The 22,380-nt window shown below is 35.1% G+C and overlaps 2 protein-coding genes across 4 annotated transcripts in view; one reads left to right on the forward strand and one right to left on the reverse strand.

Moving 5' to 3' along the window:
* On the forward strand, positions 1 to 22,370 carry LOC135681106 (villin-1). Of its 2 annotated transcripts, none has more exons than XM_065195400.2 (22): positions 1 to 139; positions 4,983 to 5,067; positions 6,760 to 6,834; positions 7,120 to 7,185; positions 8,058 to 8,135; positions 8,297 to 8,346; positions 9,272 to 9,374; positions 9,853 to 9,963; positions 10,715 to 10,781; positions 11,675 to 11,837; positions 11,949 to 12,027; positions 12,555 to 12,653; positions 12,918 to 13,307; positions 13,526 to 13,612; positions 14,303 to 14,374; positions 14,545 to 14,655; positions 15,188 to 15,433; positions 15,957 to 16,160; positions 16,418 to 16,543; positions 17,326 to 17,403; positions 17,757 to 17,855; positions 18,988 to 22,370. In XM_065195400.2, the coding sequence occupies exons 1-22, from the start codon at positions 66 to 68 to the stop codon at positions 19,099 to 19,101; spliced, it is 2,577 nt and encodes an 858-aa protein (XP_065051472.2). In that variant the 5' UTR covers positions 1 to 65; the 3' UTR covers positions 19,102 to 22,370. The 2 variants fall into 2 exon arrangements, with proteins under 2 accessions (XP_065051472.2, XP_065051473.2); XM_065195401.2 differs by lacking the exon at positions 1 to 139 and adding an exon at positions 3,002 to 3,168.
* LOC135681105 (uncharacterized) overlaps positions 15,970 to 22,380 on the reverse strand; it is a 24,410-nt gene continuing 17,999 nt past the window's right edge. For both annotated transcript variants that reach the window (XM_065195399.2, XM_065195397.2), the window contains exons 19-20: positions 20,738 to 20,878; positions 15,970 to 19,074 (exon numbers count right to left, since the gene is read on the reverse strand). In XM_065195399.2, the coding sequence (XP_065051471.2) occupies positions 20,763 to 20,878 (116 nt within the window). In that variant the 3' untranslated portion in view covers positions 15,970 to 19,074; positions 20,738 to 20,762. The remainder of the gene's footprint in view (positions 19,075 to 20,737; positions 20,879 to 22,380) is intronic.

A 22,380-nucleotide genomic window follows, 5' to 3' on the forward strand; every position in this document is an offset into this window, starting at 1 on the left:
CGCCGAATAAAAGAACTTCTATTCTTATCTGTCATTGGCGGCCATCTTAGATTGGAGAATTTGTCATGAAGCATTCTTATTCAAAACCAAAACAACTTAATTCATTTCAGTCTTTCTCAAGAGCCCCATTGTGTAGGCGGTGAGTTTTTAATATGTCTTTGAATTTATCTTAGTTGTTTAAGAATGTTGTTTGTTTGCCACTTTTATGCAGAAAACATAGACCGTTACTAAATTCAGAAATACAGTTGTCTAGAAACTGTATCAAATCAAAGCGTTACTGACATGCAATGGGCGGGTCAACATTTCAGTTTCACCAATTTTCACATTAGGGAAAAAGACGGGATAAGCATTTTATAATTCTTAAGGAACAAAGAATGTTACGTTCCTGCTTCTAACTATTTCCGAAGAATTCTATTTCTGAACTTTTTATTAAAGTTTAAGTAGTTCTGCAATGTTTTTAATAAAGTTCTTTTTTGCACGTGTCATTATGTTTCTCTTGAGCTCCCTCCATATCAAGGCTTATATAGCGATAATTGATATGCTAGACTGAAGTGACTTTGACAATGGCATTACTCCTTCAATCTTTGCTATTATTTCATAAGAAAACGCAGAAAATCGGTTCATTTCGCTTGTCCTAGCACTTTCAATATGATATTTGCCTAGAAAAAGACATCGCACTGGGGCAGGGTAATTCAAACAATATATTAATTGATAGTTTTCTCAAAATTTACGCTCCACTTGCAGGAAAGATTTCTTGAAAACTCTTTCGAAATTACTTGAAAATATTAAAGCTTTGATCTTCAAAATATTTCTTCTTTCAGAACCTTAGTCACTTGTCGTACGTTGAGTATCAGTCCAGGTGCTCTCAAAGCACGAGTTCGCATTCTAGCGTTTCAATAACCCTTTTTTGTTTACAAATATTTCATGGGAAAGTGAGTCTGCTTCTCTAGAAAACAATGAGGTTCCTTTCGATTTGTTTCACAAAACCATAGAGCACAATTCATCGTTCTATTCCCCTGACCTTTGATAAGCGTGATGCGACATCTCACAATACTTTTGCCTCGTCTACAAATTCTCTGCATAACTATGCATCAAAAGGATTATTCTATAATGCGAAAACTATTCATGAAATCTTGTTAGAGCCAAATAACAATAATCAATGTTATTTTACAATGATCGCTTTTCACATGACATCCTTTAGAATCTATCAGCACAGAAACCTAGCCGAAAAAATTTCATGTCATCATTTTGGATAAGACCGTTAAACTTAAAATTGACATTAGGTTATAATCCTTCATATAACTTGGTGTCCAGTCCTTCTTCAAATGCAGAGGTGGGGTAAAGTGATCAGGAAAGTACCGGAACAAAATATTTTGAAAAATCTTTAGACGTCTTTTTGTTGCAAACAAGAGATTTTAATCAGATACCTGCCATTTTATCGGAAAACGCTTATTGCAATACAGTCGATGTTCACAAATTCTAATCGATAGACTCAAGGCCCAACAACCTCCATTCAAATGATTGCTGCCCGACAACTCTCCATGATTGCCGTCCACTCGTTCTCTAAATCTAATTATTCAATGTTCGACCATTCCAATATCAACAAAGAAATGCTAAGGAGCATAAAAAAATGTGGAATTGAAAATACAGCAAATCTCATAGCTTTCGACCCACGTAACCTTTTGTACGTCTCAACGCATCGCAGAACCCAAAAACGTTATGCATCCTTTTCTTTTCTTTTTCTTGTTTTTCTTCTTCTCTTTTTGCAATTTTTCCAATTTTATCTTCCTCGTGTTCTTACTTCATCTTTCTCTTCATCTTCTTGTTCTTCTTCATCAACCCCTTTTCCTCTTTCTGGTTTCTCTTCTGTTCCCTCTTTTTCTTTACTTCTGCTTCATTTTTTCATTCTTCTTCTATTCTCCACTTTTTTTCCTCTGCCGTTATTATGAAATTTTACACATTCCATACTATGTTTGATCTCAAAATTTTCTTCCTCGTGAAGTTAAGCCTGAAAAGTGCTATTGTTTCTGATAAAAATCATTAAAAGCGCTTCGGTTTTTTCCAGTACCTTTAGGAAACTGAAGAGCATGGGTGGCTGGTGTCACGTCCAGTGGAGGATTCAAGGGGGGGGGGGGGGGGCAACCAGGGGCAGTTGCCCCTCGCTCACAGAATTGAAGCAATTTTAATGCCTCTTTTTGAAAATGATTTGGCACAATTATTGTGAAAATTTCCTTTAGAACTTGAATAGAGAGCTTTCTGTCAGTAGTTAAGGTCTGAAATTGTTGTATATAGCGTACTCTCGTCACCAATTTCTGAAAATCTTCAAGCGCCCCCACTACCAACTGCCCCTCCTTTGAATTTGTTGTTGATCTCCGCCCCTTGTCATGCCAACAACAACATGCTAACTAAAACAGAGGAAAGTCTGGCTCAGTAGTAACTCCGTCAATTTCGTTTGTCTATGTCATTTTATCTGAATCTGTTTTCAATAAGGCGAGTTAAAGCGTTGCACTTTATTTATATGGCTTGTTCAATTATAAGCACATTTATAAGCATTATAAGCGCTGGCTCTTACCTGTTTTAGACTCAAACTATTTCCCAAAATATTTGGAAAATCGTTACGATCCTACGATTGCTGTTAGTTGCTTATACAAAGCGAAAACTGCCCTTTGCCATGCTTTATGAACATCTGTTTCCCATTCTAAATGTCAAATGCTTCAACAAAGACCGATTTTTATAGTAGAGAATGTTTAACAGCATTTATTTAAGATTAATCCCCCTTCCCTTTTGAAGAAATACTCCCGTGATGGCAAAACCTTCTCTAGACAGGCCTGCTTAGCGAGTGATTCTTTATGCGGCTGTCTATGCGAGTGAATTAATGTTTAATATATTGTTAGCGCTTGGTTTGAGTTGACAATTGTGTTATACCAAGTCGAACGGGTTACCACATTAGTGAGTTTTCGCGTCTTTAATGAAGCAGGTTTCTTTCCAACCTCATTGATAACAACGCATCATCGGCAGGTGTGATAATTCGAGTCAATTCTTCACCGTTCTTGCTGCTTTAGCAAAGGATAAAGTTTGCATTCTCGCAGTCGCAAGGCCGGTTGCAATATTTCGTAACTTTCTGCTCTTGGTTATCGTTGCAATACGTAGCAGCATGATCAACACTGGGTAAATTGCAATTTGTATAATCTCGTTTGAATCAAATTTCTTCATTGTTGTCTTTAACAAGTTTATTTGCGTGCTCGAAGATTGCTATTCAAAGTTGCAGATTCGTATACTGTTATGTTTTGACTGATTTCTTTGGCTGCATTGTATTGCATATTGTTTGCTTTGCTAAATTATGTTTGTTTTTGCAAAACAGCTGATAAGTTTCTGTAATACAAAATTTGCTTTTCACCATGGCTTAAGCTGAAACAATCTTTAGCATTTTTTTGCAGTCAGTCCTTGACTGGAAAATTTTCAAAATGTATTGGTCAAAACATTAGATTGTCTCACGTGATGTTTTTTGCTACCACATACGTACCTACCACAAAAAATATGATATTCTCTGTGAATTCGTTGTAATTCTATTTTGAACGCTCATCCATGTCAATGGTTCTATGTTGAGTTAGGCTGATTTCGTTGACAATGAGAACTGTAATGCCTAAAAATAATTTCTTAGCATTGCTACGTACAGGTTTATTGTTGTTACTTGAAGGAACGATTTCATATTATCAAGTCAGCTTTTGATTCGTTAGCTATTATGATTAAGTTTATCATTTATTTTTTGAGCATCGATTAATGGACAAAAGTTGCCATGCAAAAACATTGCATAAAAGTTATGTCAATATCAAATCTTTCTTCACCAAATATGCCTTCTCTACACTTCTTCGTTACATTCATATACAGTTCATTTTTAAGCATGATACGTTTTAAAATGATTGTCAGCCCAGCTTCGAGAGGCAACTCCCTCATGCAGAAAGACTTCTCGAGAACTCCTCCAAAGCAAATGCAAAACCAAAGGACTTTTTGCATGAACAAGCAAAAAGTGTACAAGATTTCCAATGGGGGATTTGCCCTCACTCAACCCTATCTCGTTGACTTTATCACTTTTTATCATCATGCAAAAGTCTTTAATTCATCATAACTTTTGCCACTGTGGCCTAAATCATAGACACATTTCTCTTGGCAAAAATTCTTCATACTTATCTAGGCCTCAATGATGCTACAGAATACTATTTTCATGGTGGTTCTAAATACAAAGCTGAATTGTTATTTACATTGACACCCTGATATTGTTTCACTCATGAATAATTGCTCGTTTAGGTTAGAAAGGCGTATGTATGGTTACATAAAGGTGTCTATGTCAATAAAAACCAGTTTGCATGTGTTTATTAAAAACTTTGGCCGCAGAAGAGTCCATCCATTTTCATGGAGAGAGTTTATAACTAGATTTTGTTCAATTGTGTCCAATTTTAAATTAGATCACATCCAAACCATACTAAAAAAACAGAAATCTGCATGCTGATTATTCGCGAATTTCTAGCAGGGAAGGCTGATGAGCACGCTGGGCACCAGAGCCTTAGTCCCCTGCTTGTACTTTATTTGACGCTATGAGGCTCTGGTACCAAGGGTTGAAGACGACGGAGCCTGGTACCGAAATGGATTTCGTCAAAATAACCTAAATATTCCAAGTTTCAAAACCATTGTAAGGGATTCGGTTGGAAAGCTAAATCAGCTGTAACCGTAAATTTCTCGAAAACATGCATAGAGACATGGAAAGTCTTGAATCAAGCCCTATAGTTTGTTTAACCACATTACAAGTCAAAGGCAAGGAAAACTGGCAAATCAACGCATTCATTTCCTTGTTTTTATCTCTTTCCATGCTATAGCCTTGAATTTAGCGTTTGATTGAAAGTTTTGCTTGAAAGTATTGACTCATCATCTTCTTTATATTGTTAACCTGACCATTATTAATTCATGATTTGCCTGTTTTCATTTAGGACAAATAACAACAAGACAATGCCATCTGATCCTGCTTTCAAAAGTGCTGGAATCAAGCCTGGTCTCCAAATATGGCGTATTGAGGTTAAAAATCTATTTTACACAGGAACGTCGGAACTGGGGGCACCAGGGGCACGTGCCCCCTAAACTTCTGAAAAATGGCCCTTTACAAAGAATTGCCTGTTTCAATTTTTTAAAAATTTTATCATTTCTAAGAATGTCCCGCTTTTTCTACGTTTTACTGTGTCCAATTCTGAGACAGTATTCTTTCCTACTTCGAGCCTTTCAGCTTTGAAATGCTTCCGACGTCCCTGATTGTTTCTTGCTTTGACTGCAATTCAGGTGATATTATGAAAGAGAATAAAGTTGCCCAAAGTCCGTACCACCGGGAGTTTGAGAAAATCTTGTGCAAGGAGTAACTGCTCATGTTTGTTTTGCAATTATCCGTTGTAGTTTGAGAGCTTTAATATAATCTATTAAGAATCGATGTCTGGCTTAAGCTGTCAGTGATAATGTTCATGCTGTCATTTGAATGCATAACATACAGTTCAACTTTTTTGTTCCACATCCATGTTTTGTGAATGTTAGAAACAGATGATTTCAATGTTGTTGTATATTATTTAGCAACTATGAACGTAACTCTAGATCTTTTTCCTTATATCTCATAGCCTTATCTAATATAAAGTGCTTCTTATCGTATGGTGACGTGCTTGACATCAATGCTGTCAAACTGTGCATTTAGGACTGTCTTCTGTTAACCTTCACCTGCTCTGTCTAAGCAAAACATTTGATTTTATTCACTCTAGACTAAAGTGCTGCCAACACATAAAAAACAATTTTAATTTTATCATAGACTATTGATATACCGTTCAACAGTGTTTCTCCTATAATTTTGAAATTGAACAAGTAGCGGAACGATAGAGCAGACGAAGTTAGGTTATCAGTTATTGGCATTATATATCGCAGTGCTTGGTACCCTGGTCTACTAGCTGACTCAACTCCTACCCAAACATTATTATGTCGGTTTAGAAGCATCAATGCCATTTTAGAGTGCTATAAAGCTTTTCTCTATAGGCTTCTCGGCATAACTCAATTTCTTCATGCCTCCTATGAACTTTTGCTACTATCATTGTATTCCATGACTATATGTAAAACTCCATACCTTGCTCTAACTCTTTATTATTGCTTTGGCTTTGGAAGAAACTGCCTCAAATAGACATATACCCTTTTTTATAAGAACCAGTAAATTGTGTTTTGGGCTGGCTGTTCTAAATTATTCGAAAATCAGAGGCTGGATTGTTCTTAATTGGTTCTTAGATTATTAGGGTATAAGCAGTGCAATGGCTAGATATTGCTCTCTAGGGAGTTGTTCAGGCCTCGTTTGCCAACAAAGTGAGTGGAAAACGATCTCTTTGCTGTAAAGTTTGAAAATTTACCGGAAAAGCACCCCTTAGATGACAAAAGCTCCTCCTTTTGAGATAAAACATTGTCAAAAATTGCATTTTACAGTAGCTCAGCCTCAGCTTGTTCTTTATTTGTTCTTAACTTTTGACCAATTTTAAGGCTCGTTTTCTTATAAAATCGTTTTTATAAAAATGAGTGTAGTCATGCTCCGTTTCAGCTATTAGAGACGGTCCAGAAATTTGCATTGAGATTCAATTTTCCTCTGCCTGACAAATGACAGCATTTGACTTTCGCTTTGAATTTGACTTGCGAGTGTGGCCTGTACACATTTTTGTCATAAAAAATGACTTTTAATGTTTGATTTTTTTTCAGAACTTTGCATTGAAGCCTCTACCAGAAAAGGATCATGGAGTGTTTTATGATGGCGATTCATACGTAGCATTAAAAGTAATTTTCAATTTTTTACTAATGAAAGCTAAAATTTTCTATACCTTGAGAAACTTCGTTGTTTTTCTTGTCGTTGCAATAGGCAAAACATATATGAAAACTGAGCTTTTAATTTAGCAGTTAACAACCGACTTTATACATATGATGAAATTTATTTAAAAAATCAGGAGCAAACAATTTAAACTTTTTGTGCCTTATTTACCAGCTTGAAGTTTGTATCAAAGTTGAATAGTATTTTCAGTGAAAGTATTTCAAGATTCGTAACAATATTCTCTTCCTCTATAGACTAATGGAAGGCAAGCACCATTTAGCTTCAACATCCACTTTTGGCTTGGAAAGAACACATCAAAAGTAAACATGCATTAGATTTTCCGATATTTTGAATTGATCTAAAAGAACATTGCTTTAATTTGGAGGGACTGTTATTTTAAACCAAGTTTCTCAGCCACTGATTTAAAGCGCTTAAAGTGTCCTTGCTTGCTTACGGCTTAACCAAGACATTTTAAGATATAACGAGGCCTTGAATTAATTTTTAGATATCAGCACCATGAATATTCTTTTGTTGCTATTTTAAAATCTTTTTGATATCATTAACATATAATATATTGTTATGATGTGATTTTCGTGCATCTGATCGACAGAATATTGATACCACCTTCAATTTTACCCAGGGTTGGCTCAGAATTCTAAAAAATTTCTTATATAGATTATTTACGTATATATTTACGTATTAAATTACGTATATAAATTACTTATATTATTTCAACAATATATAGACTCTCCAAATTATAATTTTAATTTTCTTTCTTAAATAAAGAAAATAGACTGCCTTTATTGCATGTCCTTGGATGTTCTGCATAAGAAGTTTCCTCGAAAGATTATTAGTTAGACTCCATCACCCCCATTCATTAAACATATTGAAGGATTTTTTATTAATTTTCATTTGATAATTGAAGGTTAATCTCAGTTAGAAAACAAACATCTAGCGGTTTTTACATTCATGTTAGGAGTGTGGAGCACAGAACTTGGCTGGCTACTGTGATATTCAGACTGAATCGTAACCATACACATAATTTATAGATAGAAGATCGAGTCCTGAGTTCTAACAAATTATTTTAGTTTCGATTGAAATTTTACCTTTCGTTAATTATCATTGAAGCTGTATAGTAATTTTTCTGCAACTGTGTAAAAAGACATTCAAGAATACATCCTATTCTTTTAAGGATGAAGCTGGAACAGCTGCAATGAAATCCGTTGAATTGGATGATTACCTTGGTGGATCTCCTGTACAATACCGAGAGGTAAGACTCATAGCTTTGCATCCTATATCTATCCTAACTTACTTTACAATATGAAAGGTTGAACTCCAAAGAGAGTTTCTTTTACGAGTGGTTGTATTGATTTATTGAATGTTTTATCCAAGAAATCTGAATGACGAGCTATGTTTAACTGTTCGTTTTAGATTCAACAGCACGAGAGCAAAGAATTCTTGTCCTATTTCAAAAAATTAGAGTAAGTAGCAGTTAATTTATTAAATTACTAAAGATAGTCAGGAGCATCGCGAGAAGGGATTTAAAGTCAGGGACACATCTATTCGATCGCATGCAGAAGGACATGAAAATATCAATACATCAAATACATTACACGGCATAGTTTTTTTAAGAACTATTTGTGCAGTTTACCTTAAGCACAGATAAAATTTCCTCTCTCTGAAAGCTGATTCTTTTTTCGACTTTTTAAAAAAAGTCCAGGTAAACTTCTCCAAATTTCAGAAACGAAAACACCTTATATCACAAACTAAGCTTGCCACATCCTTTCTGTGTTTGGAAGTGGTTGTTAATACTGTATTCAACCTGGCAACATTTAATCTTTCTAATTGTTTACTTTGATGATTTGAAACTGCTATCTGACAATAATTTGGCGCTCATTGTAAGACTCCTCCTTGCTTCAGGTGCATTTAAAATGGTCTCACTACAATAATATTTACTAGCATTTTGACATGTGAAATAGCCCATTTGAAACAGCCAGAAATCGGATCAAATGTGTGGTTTCGATTCGTTCCACTGCAGAAAAGACTTTTTCGATGATAACATTGCTTAGAAAGCAATTAATTTTTTTGGGAGCAATCTAAAATCTTGATCACAGCTGTTGGGACAAACGCGTAAAAGAGGCCTCGCAAAATGAATGTAAAATCCAGTGTCTATTTGATTCTTACGTATTTTGATAGCAAAGATGATTGAACTGGAAATATGGGGTGGGTGTCGTGGAGAGGTGTGATGGATCTGCAACATCATTTGTTTGGCATTGTAGCTACAAATCTTTATGTGTAAGCGTTTAAAGAATGCCTAAAGCGTGATCTTAAAGCCTTAATAATTCTTTGTCTGTCTCATCTTGAATTTATATGCTGTTTTACAAAATTATTTAAATGTTATTCTAGATATAGAGAAGGTGGAGTTGCAACTGGATTCAAACATGTTGGAAATGAGACACAAAAAAGACTGCTGCAAATCAAAGGAAAAAAGCGTCCAAGAGTATTCGAGGTCTGTATAGAAATTAATCTTTTTAATCTTTCATTTGAAAGGTTATTGAAGTTGTAACCATAAGTCATTTTTTGAAAAGGCATTTCAGTTGGTAAATAACAGGTATGCTTTTAGCTGCTAAGATCAATAATATAAAACTGCTTTTCTAATTATTGATTAATTAGCAGAATAGAATACAATAATTTGGTAATTGAAATGTTTCATTAACTAACCACCTGCATCATAAACAAATAAATGGGCAATAGGTAATTACAAAAAATATTTCATAAGAATTACTAACGTACTGAAACGTAAATATAGATTAAATTAAACAATGATGTATTTCAAATATTTTTCAAGACACTTTTACATGTCTTGTTGTTTTGGAAAAAATTATCGTGAGAAGGATCAAACCAACTTTGTCCAAATCTTCTGTTAAAATTGTATCAAGGTGATATCCTATTTTTTGAAAATGCCATTAACAAATATCTTTTTGTAGGTGCCTGTAGAATGCGAATCTTTGAACAGAGGAGATGTATTTATCCTTGACAATGGTACAAAAGTTTGGGTGTGGTGTGGCTACGAAAGCAATAAATTGGAAAGAATTCGGGTTTGCTTTTTTACACAACAATTTGTTCTTTTTGCTTTGAATAAAGAAATTATTTTTGTAATGTTAACCTTTGTGGAATATCTTTTAGATTGATTGTATTTTCTGAGATTCTGATCTCCCAATTAATCCCTGCATATAGGAACCTACTGTGTTAGGGCTAGGCTGAACCAGTTTCTGATTTAGAAACTAAATAGGGTCAGATTAGGGAATGAAACTTACTAAAGACAGGTGCAGATGACAGCTTTTTCACGATGAAAACATTGATCGCTTCCAAACTGCAGGAGACCAAATCTTAACTAAGAATGACAACAGAAATTCCGGACATTATTTATTGCATATATTGCGCTAAATATGCAAAGCTGGGACCTGTTGTTCTGACTCTACCTTGTTGTTTAAAAACCAGAGGAAGCATAACGATAAAGAAACAAAAAGAGATTTTGCCGCCCTTGTGATGAGATTTTTTTCCTATCAAACTGACACAACTTCTTATTTTGTACAATGTTCATAGCTTAAGAATAACAGCTTGTAAGTTTTTTAAGGTATATAAATGCGGGGATTCAGTTTTATTCCTGATATATTTTTGATGAACCTTTTTAGTTGTAATAAGCTTTGAATGTGAGAAACCAAGCACATGTGCTGAAAATAACATCGAGCAATAGCGAAATTAGACTTAAAGATCTTCAGTTTGATAAAGTATTTGAACTGATTTTCACTTTTCGATTTTAAGAATTAGCTATTGTTCTTTTTGTAGGGAATGGAATTTGCAAACGAAATCCGTGACAGCATGCGAGGCGGCAGAGCGCATGTTTATCTTGTTGGTATGTTCAATGTTACGTAAAACTAACAAATTAATAATTTGTTTTTCCACCAGACAGAAACTGCATGCTTTGTTTAAAATTTCTTCTTCTTCCTTTTGTTGCTTCATTCATTTTGTGTTTAACTTTCATAAGGCCATCTTATAGATGTATTCTGTTTTAATGAGCAGGGCTATCTTGCTTCTATACGTTGACGCTAGTGTTTTGATCTTATGACACTATAGGGACGATTGTTGGTGATGAATGGTTCCTATATTAATTCCTTTGTAAGTTCTTTTATGGGCATGCTGTTGTTTTATGATCTAGTTTAACGTGCAGAAAACACGGAGTCAGCAAGAGACGATGTTGCGTGACCGTTGCGTCTTGATGAATTTAGTGACTAATTAAATAAATACAAAACTGGGCGCATATATATAAAACGAGGGGACGCTACACATGTGTTGTTTATTACGTTACGTGGATACGAAGACCATGGAAAGTGTTAATGACAGTGACACAATGGAGGACATGATTACGTTTAGACAATGGTCACTACAACACGATCACATAGCAATAATATTTTTCTGTAACAGTGTATCAAATTTGCAAGGATATTTAGGGGTCGGTTTTAAACAAAATCATTTATATTTATGATCGAAACTTTGGTATGTACGATAAAGTTCATCAATCGAAAGGATTGATTAATATTTTTTCTTCCCTCTGCATCTAATTTCTGTACTTTAGGTTAGATTTTTCATACCTTAAATAAAATTTTTTTGTAACAAAGTTAGTAAGCTCGTTATGCTGTTAACAATAGTTGTTGAACTTTCAGTAAGTATGTTGTACGTTGAGTAAGTATGTATGCTGCAGCTGTCTAACCAAAAACCTGAATAACAAACATATTGATTTTCAAACAGAGGACGACCCTACCCTGAAATTCACCAAAGCTGGCAAAGATCATCCAATGAACAAATTTTTCACTGATCTTGGCTCTGCAGCAGGAGCTGTGAAGGCTGCAGATGAAGGTGGCTCCGATGAAAAGGTGGAGCGAGCACAGCTTGCCAAGATTGCTCTTTACAGGTATCATCTATAATTTCCTTAGTTTGTTCTTGCTTTAAAAAGCATTAAAATTCGAGCTTGTACTTTTTTCAAAGTAGAATGGATAATCAATCAGAGTTTTTTCCCTCCAAGAGTGTCAAATGCAAGCGGACAGATCAAAGTGGAGCAAGTTGGAGCTGGAATGCTGAAGCATGAACTTCTTGACAGCAATGTCAGTATTATTCATTTTAGGTTGCAATTTGCAATTTCTAACTTCTAAAATGCATATAATTTTGTTTTAACTTCTTCGTTGTCTTTTATTTTGCTAAGTTTAGTCTAGATTTACTTGATTTAGATCTATCTATTTTTGAATTCCAAACAAAACACGTGCAAAAGCAACTGAGTATGTTGTTATAATACTTATCTCTTACACGAGTAATGATAAAAGCTCTTGCAAGATTTCCTAACAATCCGTTAAGCAATTCATTTTAAAAAGCCAGTGAGACATTTCCCATTGAGCAAGTGCTATCTACCGCGCAGTAACCACACCAAAGTTTAGAATCTTTTCCCGAAAGGTACACTAAATCCAGTTTTACGTCTTAGTTGTTTATTTTCTTGTTACTATCTCTTCTTAATAGTATTAATGCTATCTTATAGCATAATTTGATATTTTATTGCAGAATATGTCGCGTCCTTGCCTCTTTAAATCAGCGCATTGGCTAATCTATTGTCGCTGATGTCGAATGTGTTTTTTTGCAGGATGCATTCATTTTGGATCAGGGTGGAATCCATATTTTTGTCTGGATTGGTAGTAAAGCAGACAAAGATGAGAAACTGAATGCAATGAAAATAGCAGTTGTAAGTTTAGCATTTTTTTGCATCTTTTTCATATAAATGTCTAGGTGAAGCACATATTAAGAAAATGCCATCAGGGTTTGTTTTGATTCCCTCTCGAGATTACAATGATCTAGACTGATTATAAGAGTGTCTTCATGGTTACGATGTATCTTTCACATATAAAGAAAGAGTAACAGCTTGAAGCTGGGCATCATTCCATGTTTTTTCTGCAAGCCATTAAATGTTTTATGCATAAAACATAGCGGTATTTGTTTCAATATCTAGAACTTCTTACGAACGAATGGATACCCTGATTGGACGCCAGTTACCAGGGTAACCGAGAAGGCCGAGCCTCCTGTTTTCAAATCTTTGTTTACAAACTGGCCTCGTTCTATTATGACGGGAACGAATAAAACATACTCGGCTGGTCGTGGAATCGCTTCTGTGGAGGAAAGGAAGTTTGATGCTCAGCAGATGCACGTGAAAAGAAAAAGAGAAGAGGAGAAACTGTTTGACGATGGCTCAGGTGTTGCTGAAGTTTGGAGAGTGGAAGACTTTGAATTGGTGCCTCAGTCATCCGATATGCTAGGAATATTTTTTGGTGGAGATAGCTACGTCATTCTCTATACATACAAAAAGAATTCTAAGGAGAACTACGTGGTTTATTATTGGTTGGTAAGTCAAAAACCCTCTTATTTTCTTTATACATAGTAAGAAAATATATGGCTTAAGGTCCTAACTTTAGCAAGATTCCATTTTCTATCCGTCAATTTTCCTAAATGATTTTTTTGAAAAGGGGAAAGAAATCTACCCAAAATATCACTTATAGGCATATATGAACCACTCTACAAAAGGCTGCACTGATAACACTCAAGTGATTTCATTTTCCACAGGGACATTCAAGCACTCAAGATGAACAAGGTGCGGCCGCATTGCATGCTGTTGGTATTGACGACAAGCTCGGTGGAGCCGCTGTTCAGGTGGGTTTGCTTCCCTTTTTATTCTAATAAGGTTTGTCATTTTAAGATGGCTTTTTGATCAGGTTTCTTCACTGTATCTGTCATTCGAAAGAACTCAACATCAAGATTTTTTCAACTTTTGGTTAGATATCTTTACAAAGGTTGATTTTAGTTGTACTATTTTTGATATAGATTCTTTTGTTGTTCTTAACTATGTATGTATGTAAATATTTACTTATACAGAAAAATTTAAGCCCTCAAATAAGCCTCCGTGGGTTTGTCTCGCAAAAACATTTTGGGATGGGGGCTTGTTCGGGGGGGGGGGGCTAATTAGAGGGGGTTTATTTTCAAGATGGGGCATATTTAGCAGCAGCAAAAAAATTCTTCCAGAGAAAAATTTTTCCTTCTATTTGAGGGTGGTAAATATACTTAGACAAGCAGATATATTGGGGTAAACCTAGTGCTGTCGCGGCAATCCCTCAGTCCTTGGGGCCTATTCGAGGGTGTGGGTTTATTCGACAAAAATTACTCTTGGGTTGGGGCTTATTTGAGGGGGGGGGGGTGTTTATTCGAAAGTGAGAGTCTATTCGAGGATTTACGCTATCTCATGCAGGATACAAATTTTGCGAAATTCTTTATTTCATCTTAATCAAAAACCGTTTTTATATGTCATTCTGCTTCTAATAATCAGAAGTTGGTATCATCCCTTAGGTGAGGCTTGTTCAAGGCAAAGAGACAGAACACTTCATGAGGATTTTTAAAGGAAGAATGGTGATTTATAAGGTAAAGAAAATCTGCTTATTTACACTAGTGATATATGTTTCAAGATGTAATTATTTTTCAGTACACATACATTTCATCATTAAACTTTTTTCGATCTCCCGTATTTTTGTAGCTGAACCCATTAGATATACTTAAAATGCCAATTATGGTTCAAATGTATTTTTTCAAAGGGTGGCAAAGCCAGTGGTTTTAGAGGTGCTGGAACCGAGATAGAGAAAGGAGGCAGTGCACGACTATTTCAAATCAAGTGTAAAACTGCTGTGAGCAGAAAGGCTATTGAGGTAAGGAGTTGAGGTCCAGTTGCATTCGCTTATCACATTACAGTCCCTTTTCCAATTACATTGTTTTTGTACGTCTCCACGTTCAGATTATTCCGTTTTCGTATTTTCTTGAACCGTTCCCATTACTCCGGTCTGCTCCGTTTTCATTAAAGGAGTCTGATATGAAAAATGAAGGTGTTCCCGCAACTCCATTTTCGTTTGTTTTTATATTTTTTGTTTGGAATCGTTTTGAAACCGAGAATGAATGACTCCGTTCTCTAATGATTCCATTTTCGCCGTTCCCATTAAAATGAATCCTTTCCAAATGTCTCAATTTCCACTTGAACATCGTTATTGACCGACTCTGGTTTGATGGTACCAAATGACTCCGTTTTCGTTATCATGATGATGGTACCAAATTAAAGAACGGGTTCATTCTGCTCGTATGAAAACGGAGGAATAGAAATGGGGCCAAAATGTATCCTTGCTCATGTACTGCATCCATTTAGCACTTCTTTTTTGGGTCATTCAGTTATATTGATGTTTATTTTAGGTCGATCCCGTGGGAAGCTCACTAAACTCGAATGATGTTTTCGTGCTATGCAACGCCAAAGTTGGTTTTCTTTGGTATGGAAAAGGCTGCAGTGGTGACGAACGTGAGCTAGCCAAAGAAGTTGCAGGAATTGTGTCTCCTAAGTTCAAAGATGATTTTACTATTGTGATGGAAGGGAAAGAGCCTGATGATTTCTGGAACATTCTTGGCGGGAAAACGGAATATGCGACAGGAGGAAGGCTTGTTGTGAGTTTTTGTTAGTTGTTTTGCTCAGTCACGGCAGCCAATGAAATGCAGCCTAAATCAGAATTTTATTTAGATTTAAGTTATGGTTCGCAATTAAAAAGGAGATTGAACTGTTCCTATCTTATTCGAGAAATGGTCGTTTAGATGGGTACCCAAGTCTGTGGAATCTTTCTTATAAATTGTACCTAAAGCACTCACTGTAAATTCTTTTCTGCAACCGTTTTGGTATCAAATTTTAGCAGGGCGTGGATTGAATATTTGTCAAGTGACAAGGGGTACACCGTAATGAAACACAGCAGAAAATATGATGGAGTTTTTGATTATGCCAGTTTAGGAAGAGATTTGCAAATCCGATTCAGTCCATCTCATTAGTCACAATCATTATCTGAAATATTCTCCAATTGGGTTGAAAATAGACTAAAATGGTGAAAAATACCACATTCTGAAAATAATTTCAAGTGAAGTTAATCATGTACATTTTAAGCCAGATTGCCTGACGCATTACTTTCTTTTTTCTTTACAGTTTGAAGAGACTGACTACCCGCCGCGTTTATTTCATTGCTCAAACGCGACTGGCAGATTTGAAGTGGAAGAGATTCACAATTTCACCCAAGAAGATCTTGAAGAGGACGACATAATGATTCTTGATTGCTATGAGCAAGTTTTTGTTTGGGTTGGTAAAGATTCGAACCAGAAAGAGAAGAAAGAGGCCTTCACATTTGCTAAGGTAGGTATCATGTCAGGATATTGTTGATACGACAATGAAACTACCAGCAACATTGCTACTGAAGACGATGATGATTATTATCAATAGAAATATCATAATTATGATTAGGATTATGATGCTTATTATGACTTTGATGCAAATCTTTTAGATAACATGCTAATTGGACAAGAGTGCTTTTTTCTTTAAAATATCCTTCATTTGACCTGAATACTTATATTTGAAGAAGAATGTCGTCAATGGAAATTTTCTTCTCGTAGGAATACGTACAAACTGATCCAAGTGGCAGAAAAGTCGATGAAACAGACCTTTTAGTTGTAAAGCAAGGTTATGAGCCAGCGATGTTTACAGGATATTTCGACTTCTGGGATCCTAGCAAGCTCTCGGTAAGTATTTTTGTTTATATCTAGTTTCTATTACACAAATATGCCAACAATTTGTGAAAATTAGTTAATAGAGACTTGTATCGAAACTCTTGCGAGTGAGATAGGTTGAGTGACCTAAATAGAAGCTCGATATTTCGACCCTGATTCTGAAGTTGTTCACTCTAAGGACTGTCAGCCGAAAGCTTCAGTATGTTGTAAACGTTTTTGCTTTTTTCAAAGCCATCTTCAGACTTTTTTCTTTAATTTATTTCACAAGATTGGTTTTTAGTACAAATAGGGCTTAAAGGACTATCAATTTCTTGTTAATTCAATTGGATTTGTTAATGTAATGTTAATCATTAAATGTTTATTTAAGTAAAAGCTACATACCTGGTGTTAGGCAAGTTTATGACTGAGTTTTGAGCAGTTGTTAATTTTCACTTCAAACTAAATTCGTTGCACAATAATTGCAGAGAGTAACATCGTTAAGGGTAACCAACCTCTCGTAAATTACTTTGGTATTATATTATTACGTTGGATTACTGTTATAACATAGCTCGAAATTTAGTATTTACCAATTTGGAGTTGGAGTAAACCAACATATACTTAGCTATTTGGTACACACCTTTTCTCATTAGAAATTTTCGATTGTTCCGAGACAGTACTGTTTGCTTTTAGATATGGGCATCAGATTAGATTTAGAATGTTCAACCTGAAACCACTTAAAACAACCATCTTTAGCCATGTACCGCTTAAAATTAGGCTTATTTAGCCATGTGACTTTTTCAAAATGTTGTTGACAGGGTGCTAACAAAAAGAATTACGATGAAATGAAAAAAGGATTTGAGCTGCAAAATGAAGGGATATCATTGGTAGAGGAGGTAAGTAAATGCAGAATGAAATATTATTCAAAAAATCCTGAAGCAAAGTGATAGAGTTAAGAGAATATTGACGGATCAGAATTTATCAAATCGGGGCTGCTCTAGCTTTTTTCATTCCACATCTAGGTATCAAATGATGTGACTTATATTCGTCAATGCTACTTGTTACCTATTCTAATACGATTTATGAAATATGCTTTCAAGACCACTAATATGATATCTCCCACTCTTCATTTTGTCATAAAATGGTTTTTTATTCTTGGTTTGTTCTACAAATGATAGACTTTTGAAAAGTTTTATTTGAAATAAGTAAATAGCATACTTTTTACTAAGTCTGTATTTTTTGGTTTTAGGAACTACGCAATTTCTCATTTGACAAGAAGTATAGCTATGAGAACCTGAAAGTTGATGTTGAAAATTTGCCACCAGGAGTCGATCCAACACAGAAAGAGGTAAATATTTATGGGTTTACTTGTCTGAAAATATGTTCTTTAGTTTTATACGGTAGGAAAATATTACATTATGTACTCTACAGAAGAACGGAAATCAATAACCTTGCTCAAGAAATAGCTTACTAACAAACCAAGGCTCATAGAAATTTGAACAGGTTTGCAGCATCAAGTGACACTTGAAGTTCAAATAGGCCATTGCTAGAATACGAGTATAGGGGAGTGGTTCTTGTAGCACCCCAGGTCTTCGTTGGAATGGCTTAGAAAAATTTGACTCCCAGTTTTTTCAAAGTATTTACGCATGTCTTTTTCTGACTATGCGTGCCTACGAAATATACAGTCTGTCGATGCGCCTATGAGTTTCCAGGGGTTGAGTTTGGTGGCAGTGCATTTTTACTTGCTTAGAAAATAAAAGCTTTTTGTGTTTATTGTTTTTATCACAAGATCACATCGGAATTTCCAGTTTTTTATGGATATGATAGGAAACAAGTTATAGGGTCTGAATGAAGATCTTTCATGTTTTACCCTCCTGCGAAATAAAGTATCCTATATGTTTTCTAATGCCCCTTTAAATGTTTGGGGGTGCCAGTTTGACAACCGTTGGAAATAGGGGGCATTTATTCTACTAGGGGGTGTTAAAAGATCAATGGCGTGAAAACTGAGGATTTACTGATGTTTTGGGGTTATAAACACCGTAGTATCAAATGCCAAAATAAAAGTGTCATGGATTCTTGGCACATTAAAGATGGAAGATAATATAGTAGACAAAGGCTTCATTGGGAGAAACTATTTTTCTTTACAACTAATATTTACATGGATTAAATTGATATTCTGTTGAATCTAACATTAAAATTCTACGTTAACTCTAAAAAATCTTAGCATACTACACACCATAGAAAATCTGACTTTTTTAATGAAATCTGAAGATTTCATGCTTTTGATATCACTTCTCTTAATGTAATGAATATTAAAAGAACAAATTAATTGAATGCGTTCTTCAGTAGTAGCTAGAAAATATTGGAATTAGCCTGCAGTTTTCTTGTGTATTCTCAAATCCTGAAAATTCTTGCAAATTTTCTTCAGAAAGTTTCTTAGAAAACTGTTTCATAAACTTTTGCCAATAAACATCTTTCAGTTCTACCTGTCACCAGAAGACTTCAAAAAGGTATTTGGAATGACTGTGACAGAGTATGAGAAACTGCCGCAATGGAAGAGATCCAATCTAAAAAGGAAAGTGGATCTTTATTAAAGTGTGAGTAGCCGGGACTTAAAGGACTGTCACATCAAGAACAAAAATTGTGGAAATACTGGAAGAAACTGCAACATTTTAAAAAAGACTATTTTTACTAAAACATTTATAGGTTAATAGGTCTTTGGGAATATCACAGAAATTCAGGGCAAAGATTTTAAACTGATTATAATACATTGTAACTTTAAAGCTCAGAGAAAACGCTAGCTTTCCATTGCAGGGAAAGAATCTACCTTACAATTATTTAATCTTTAAGCTTAAAATGACTCATTAGATCTAAGTTAAGAGTAAAGCAACCTCGTAACGAAAACCAGGAAATATTAGCGGGAATTTAAAGTTTATTCTTCAAGGAGATGAGCAGTTTGATTCAAATTGCGTAAAGGAAGGGGTTTAAATTGGGCTTAAGAAATAACTGTAGTGTTTTGGAGTTTCATAGGCATTTTTATGCACTTAAGTTTATATTTATTATACAAGCAATTATACATATTGCTTTGAATTACTGTAGAGAAGTAGCTTTGAGAATAATTGAAGACATTTAATCGCTAAAAATGTGATTCGCACAGATAATATGATGATTTTAAAAAAGTTTTCTCAAATTCATTTGTCTTTCGTTGGCGCCTTCAAGTGTTAAATCTTATACCCTTTATTTCGAGGGAAGGGTTTTGGGGGCAGGAGCCCAGAGGCAAATATATTGCACGAAAGGGGGATGACTACACAATAACCTGTAGTTGAAGTGGAGTTCGGAAATCGAAATGATAAATAGCAGCATCAAGGTGACGACAATTAAAGAAATTTGTCCCTATTCAATTTTTCTCTCGATATAGTAAATTACTAGCATGTTAAGTCAAAGATGTACCCAACTCGGTTTAATCTCTGCAATAAACAACGCAGTAGGATAAGCTCCTCGAATATAATCCGTTTCAAAAGCAACATTAAAGTAAAAATAAACAAAAAGCATCCTAAAAATAATTACAACATAAAACTAGACAAAATTTAAGCAGATCATTGTTAAGAAATTGTTTTTGAAGAGAGGGTTAAACCTAAAATGGTAACAACAAGAGAGGGGCTAAAGGGTTATACACATGAAAATACCATCAATTTTATCATGAAATTTACCATCGACAAAAAATCAGTTTATTGCAATGTGTTTATTTAAAACTCTCAGGGGCTTTCAATGATAAGTTCTCACATATATAAACCAAGAAAAATGCTAAAAAAAACTAGAAAGATGAAGGCTAGCCTTGTGATGATATAGATTAAAAAAGAGGTTACTTCTTTAGGAAAATAAAAAACCTTTGACGATAAATTAATTTTAAGGGTTTTAAGACAGGAACTCGGAACTTTGGTAGCTTGTAAATATATGTTCCTACAACTTTTGAGAATGAAATCTTACGAGATATATAGTACAGGCTTTGCTAATAGCCTGTTTTTGTGAAAACCTCAGCTGACAAGCGAGACAATTTAAGATAAACATACTATAATGCAGGCGCTCAACCATCGTGGTTTACCTCGCCACTGGCAGTTATAGGTAATATTTTCCCAATGCCATACAAACACAGTACAGTTCAGGCCATGTAGCCATTACCTGTACAGTAATAAAATAGAAAGTAGAATGCATGACCAAATATGAACTAACCTTTTTGAAAAAATTATCAGCCATATCAGTATCGAACAGGAAATTTTTGCAAATTTGATGACCAATTTTGAGGCATGTACATTTTGAAAGCAGTCGTGGAAACAGCCTGTGCAGTTGCCTGGTTTTCTTTGGTTGATGCCCCTGCAATAACAAAAAGGTTAACTGAAAATGGTGGAGCAAAACACACAGGGGGCCGCAAACAGTGTTTTGACACTGGCTTTTGCTGCTCAAGTGCCTTTGAAACACGCATTGGACCAACAAAAGTCCGAGATAACGGGCATGTATAATATTAATTTTTCATAGTGCAAGTGCTTTTTGTACCAAACTTTTCAAAACCCTTTAGTTTAACAGGTTACTTGGACCAAGATAAAATAAGAGAACTTAAATTAACCACACCCCTCGTTTTATCTCCCTTTCCACATCACGATTTCGGAGGATAGGGCTCTGTTGTCCCAAACAAGGCTAACTTTGACAAGAGCAAGCCTTATAAAATTCGTTGCTCTCGTTGCTCTTAAAGTTCTATCGTATTTTAGTAAGGTGACTATCCTCTTTTTCTTGGTCAACTTTCGTGTTTTGTATGACCTTTACGGAGGCAAAGTGACGATGTGATCTATTTCTTCAACTATAGTTCAAACGTTCAAACAATGGGTTCTATCGACACGCATAGTTGAGAACAATCAAACTCAAGAATCACATTCACTGATTGGTCAGTTTTTGAAAACTGAGGTCTCTGTCGAAGAACGAAACTCTGAAGAATGAAGGTTTTGCGAGCGGCTAGGCTCTACTTTTCATTTCCATCTTCTAACATGACAAGACGAAACTTTTATCCAAGAAGCTAACATGTAAACGAACGAAGGTTGTTTGCGAACTCTAATACTTATTACAATATCCTGCAATAAATAACGAGGGGCGATACGGTTAGCGACCTTAAACTATTTCTATGGTCTTACATGTCCGAAATCGAACAAAGTACTTAACCTTATTTTTTGTTCTTGACTTGAGTACTTGACAATGCTGGCGGATCGACAACCTTTCATTGCTAACAAAAGCTCCTCTTCAGTATGGCTTTTTTAAAGACTAATTGTTTAGAACTTTTTCCTTTTGCTTGAATTTTGTTCAATGCTTATACTTTATTTCCCAGCCGTGTAAATATAGCAGCTCAAATGACATTCTTGAGTTGCTGAATAACGCTAAGGTCAAAAGACTTCAAAATCGAGATAAAACAAGCTAAAATTACGACTATCAGCCTTTGAATTACACGTGATTGAAAACTGCAGAGCCGCCATTTTGATGACGTCATGCAAACTTTAAATAGAAATACCTCGTTATCTACAAGTCCGAGAGAGTTTACTTTTCAGAACTTTTTGCTCATATTACAATGCCAAAAAAGAACAAAACATAAGGTTAGGTACTTTGCTAGATTGCTGTTGGAAATTCCCTGTCTACAAGGAAAAAACAGAAAAACATTACTCTGCATAAAATGTTGCCTGAAATAGACTACTAGGTAATTCTAGAAACAGGGGGATTCACAGCATGATGCAATCCTAAAGGCTGTATCAGCATGCGCAGGAGATATTTTGACATTCAAGAACGGTACGCTTACCGTACCGCTTTCCGTTTTTGAAAGTTTAAATCAAGGCAAC

The sequence above is a fragment of the Rhopilema esculentum genome, chromosome 12, assembly GCF_057945365.1.
Source record: "Rhopilema esculentum isolate cy_ngs chromosome 12, ASM5794536v1, whole genome shotgun sequence".
In the NCBI taxonomy this organism is placed as follows: domain Eukaryota; kingdom Metazoa; phylum Cnidaria; class Scyphozoa; order Rhizostomeae; family Rhizostomatidae; genus Rhopilema; species Rhopilema esculentum.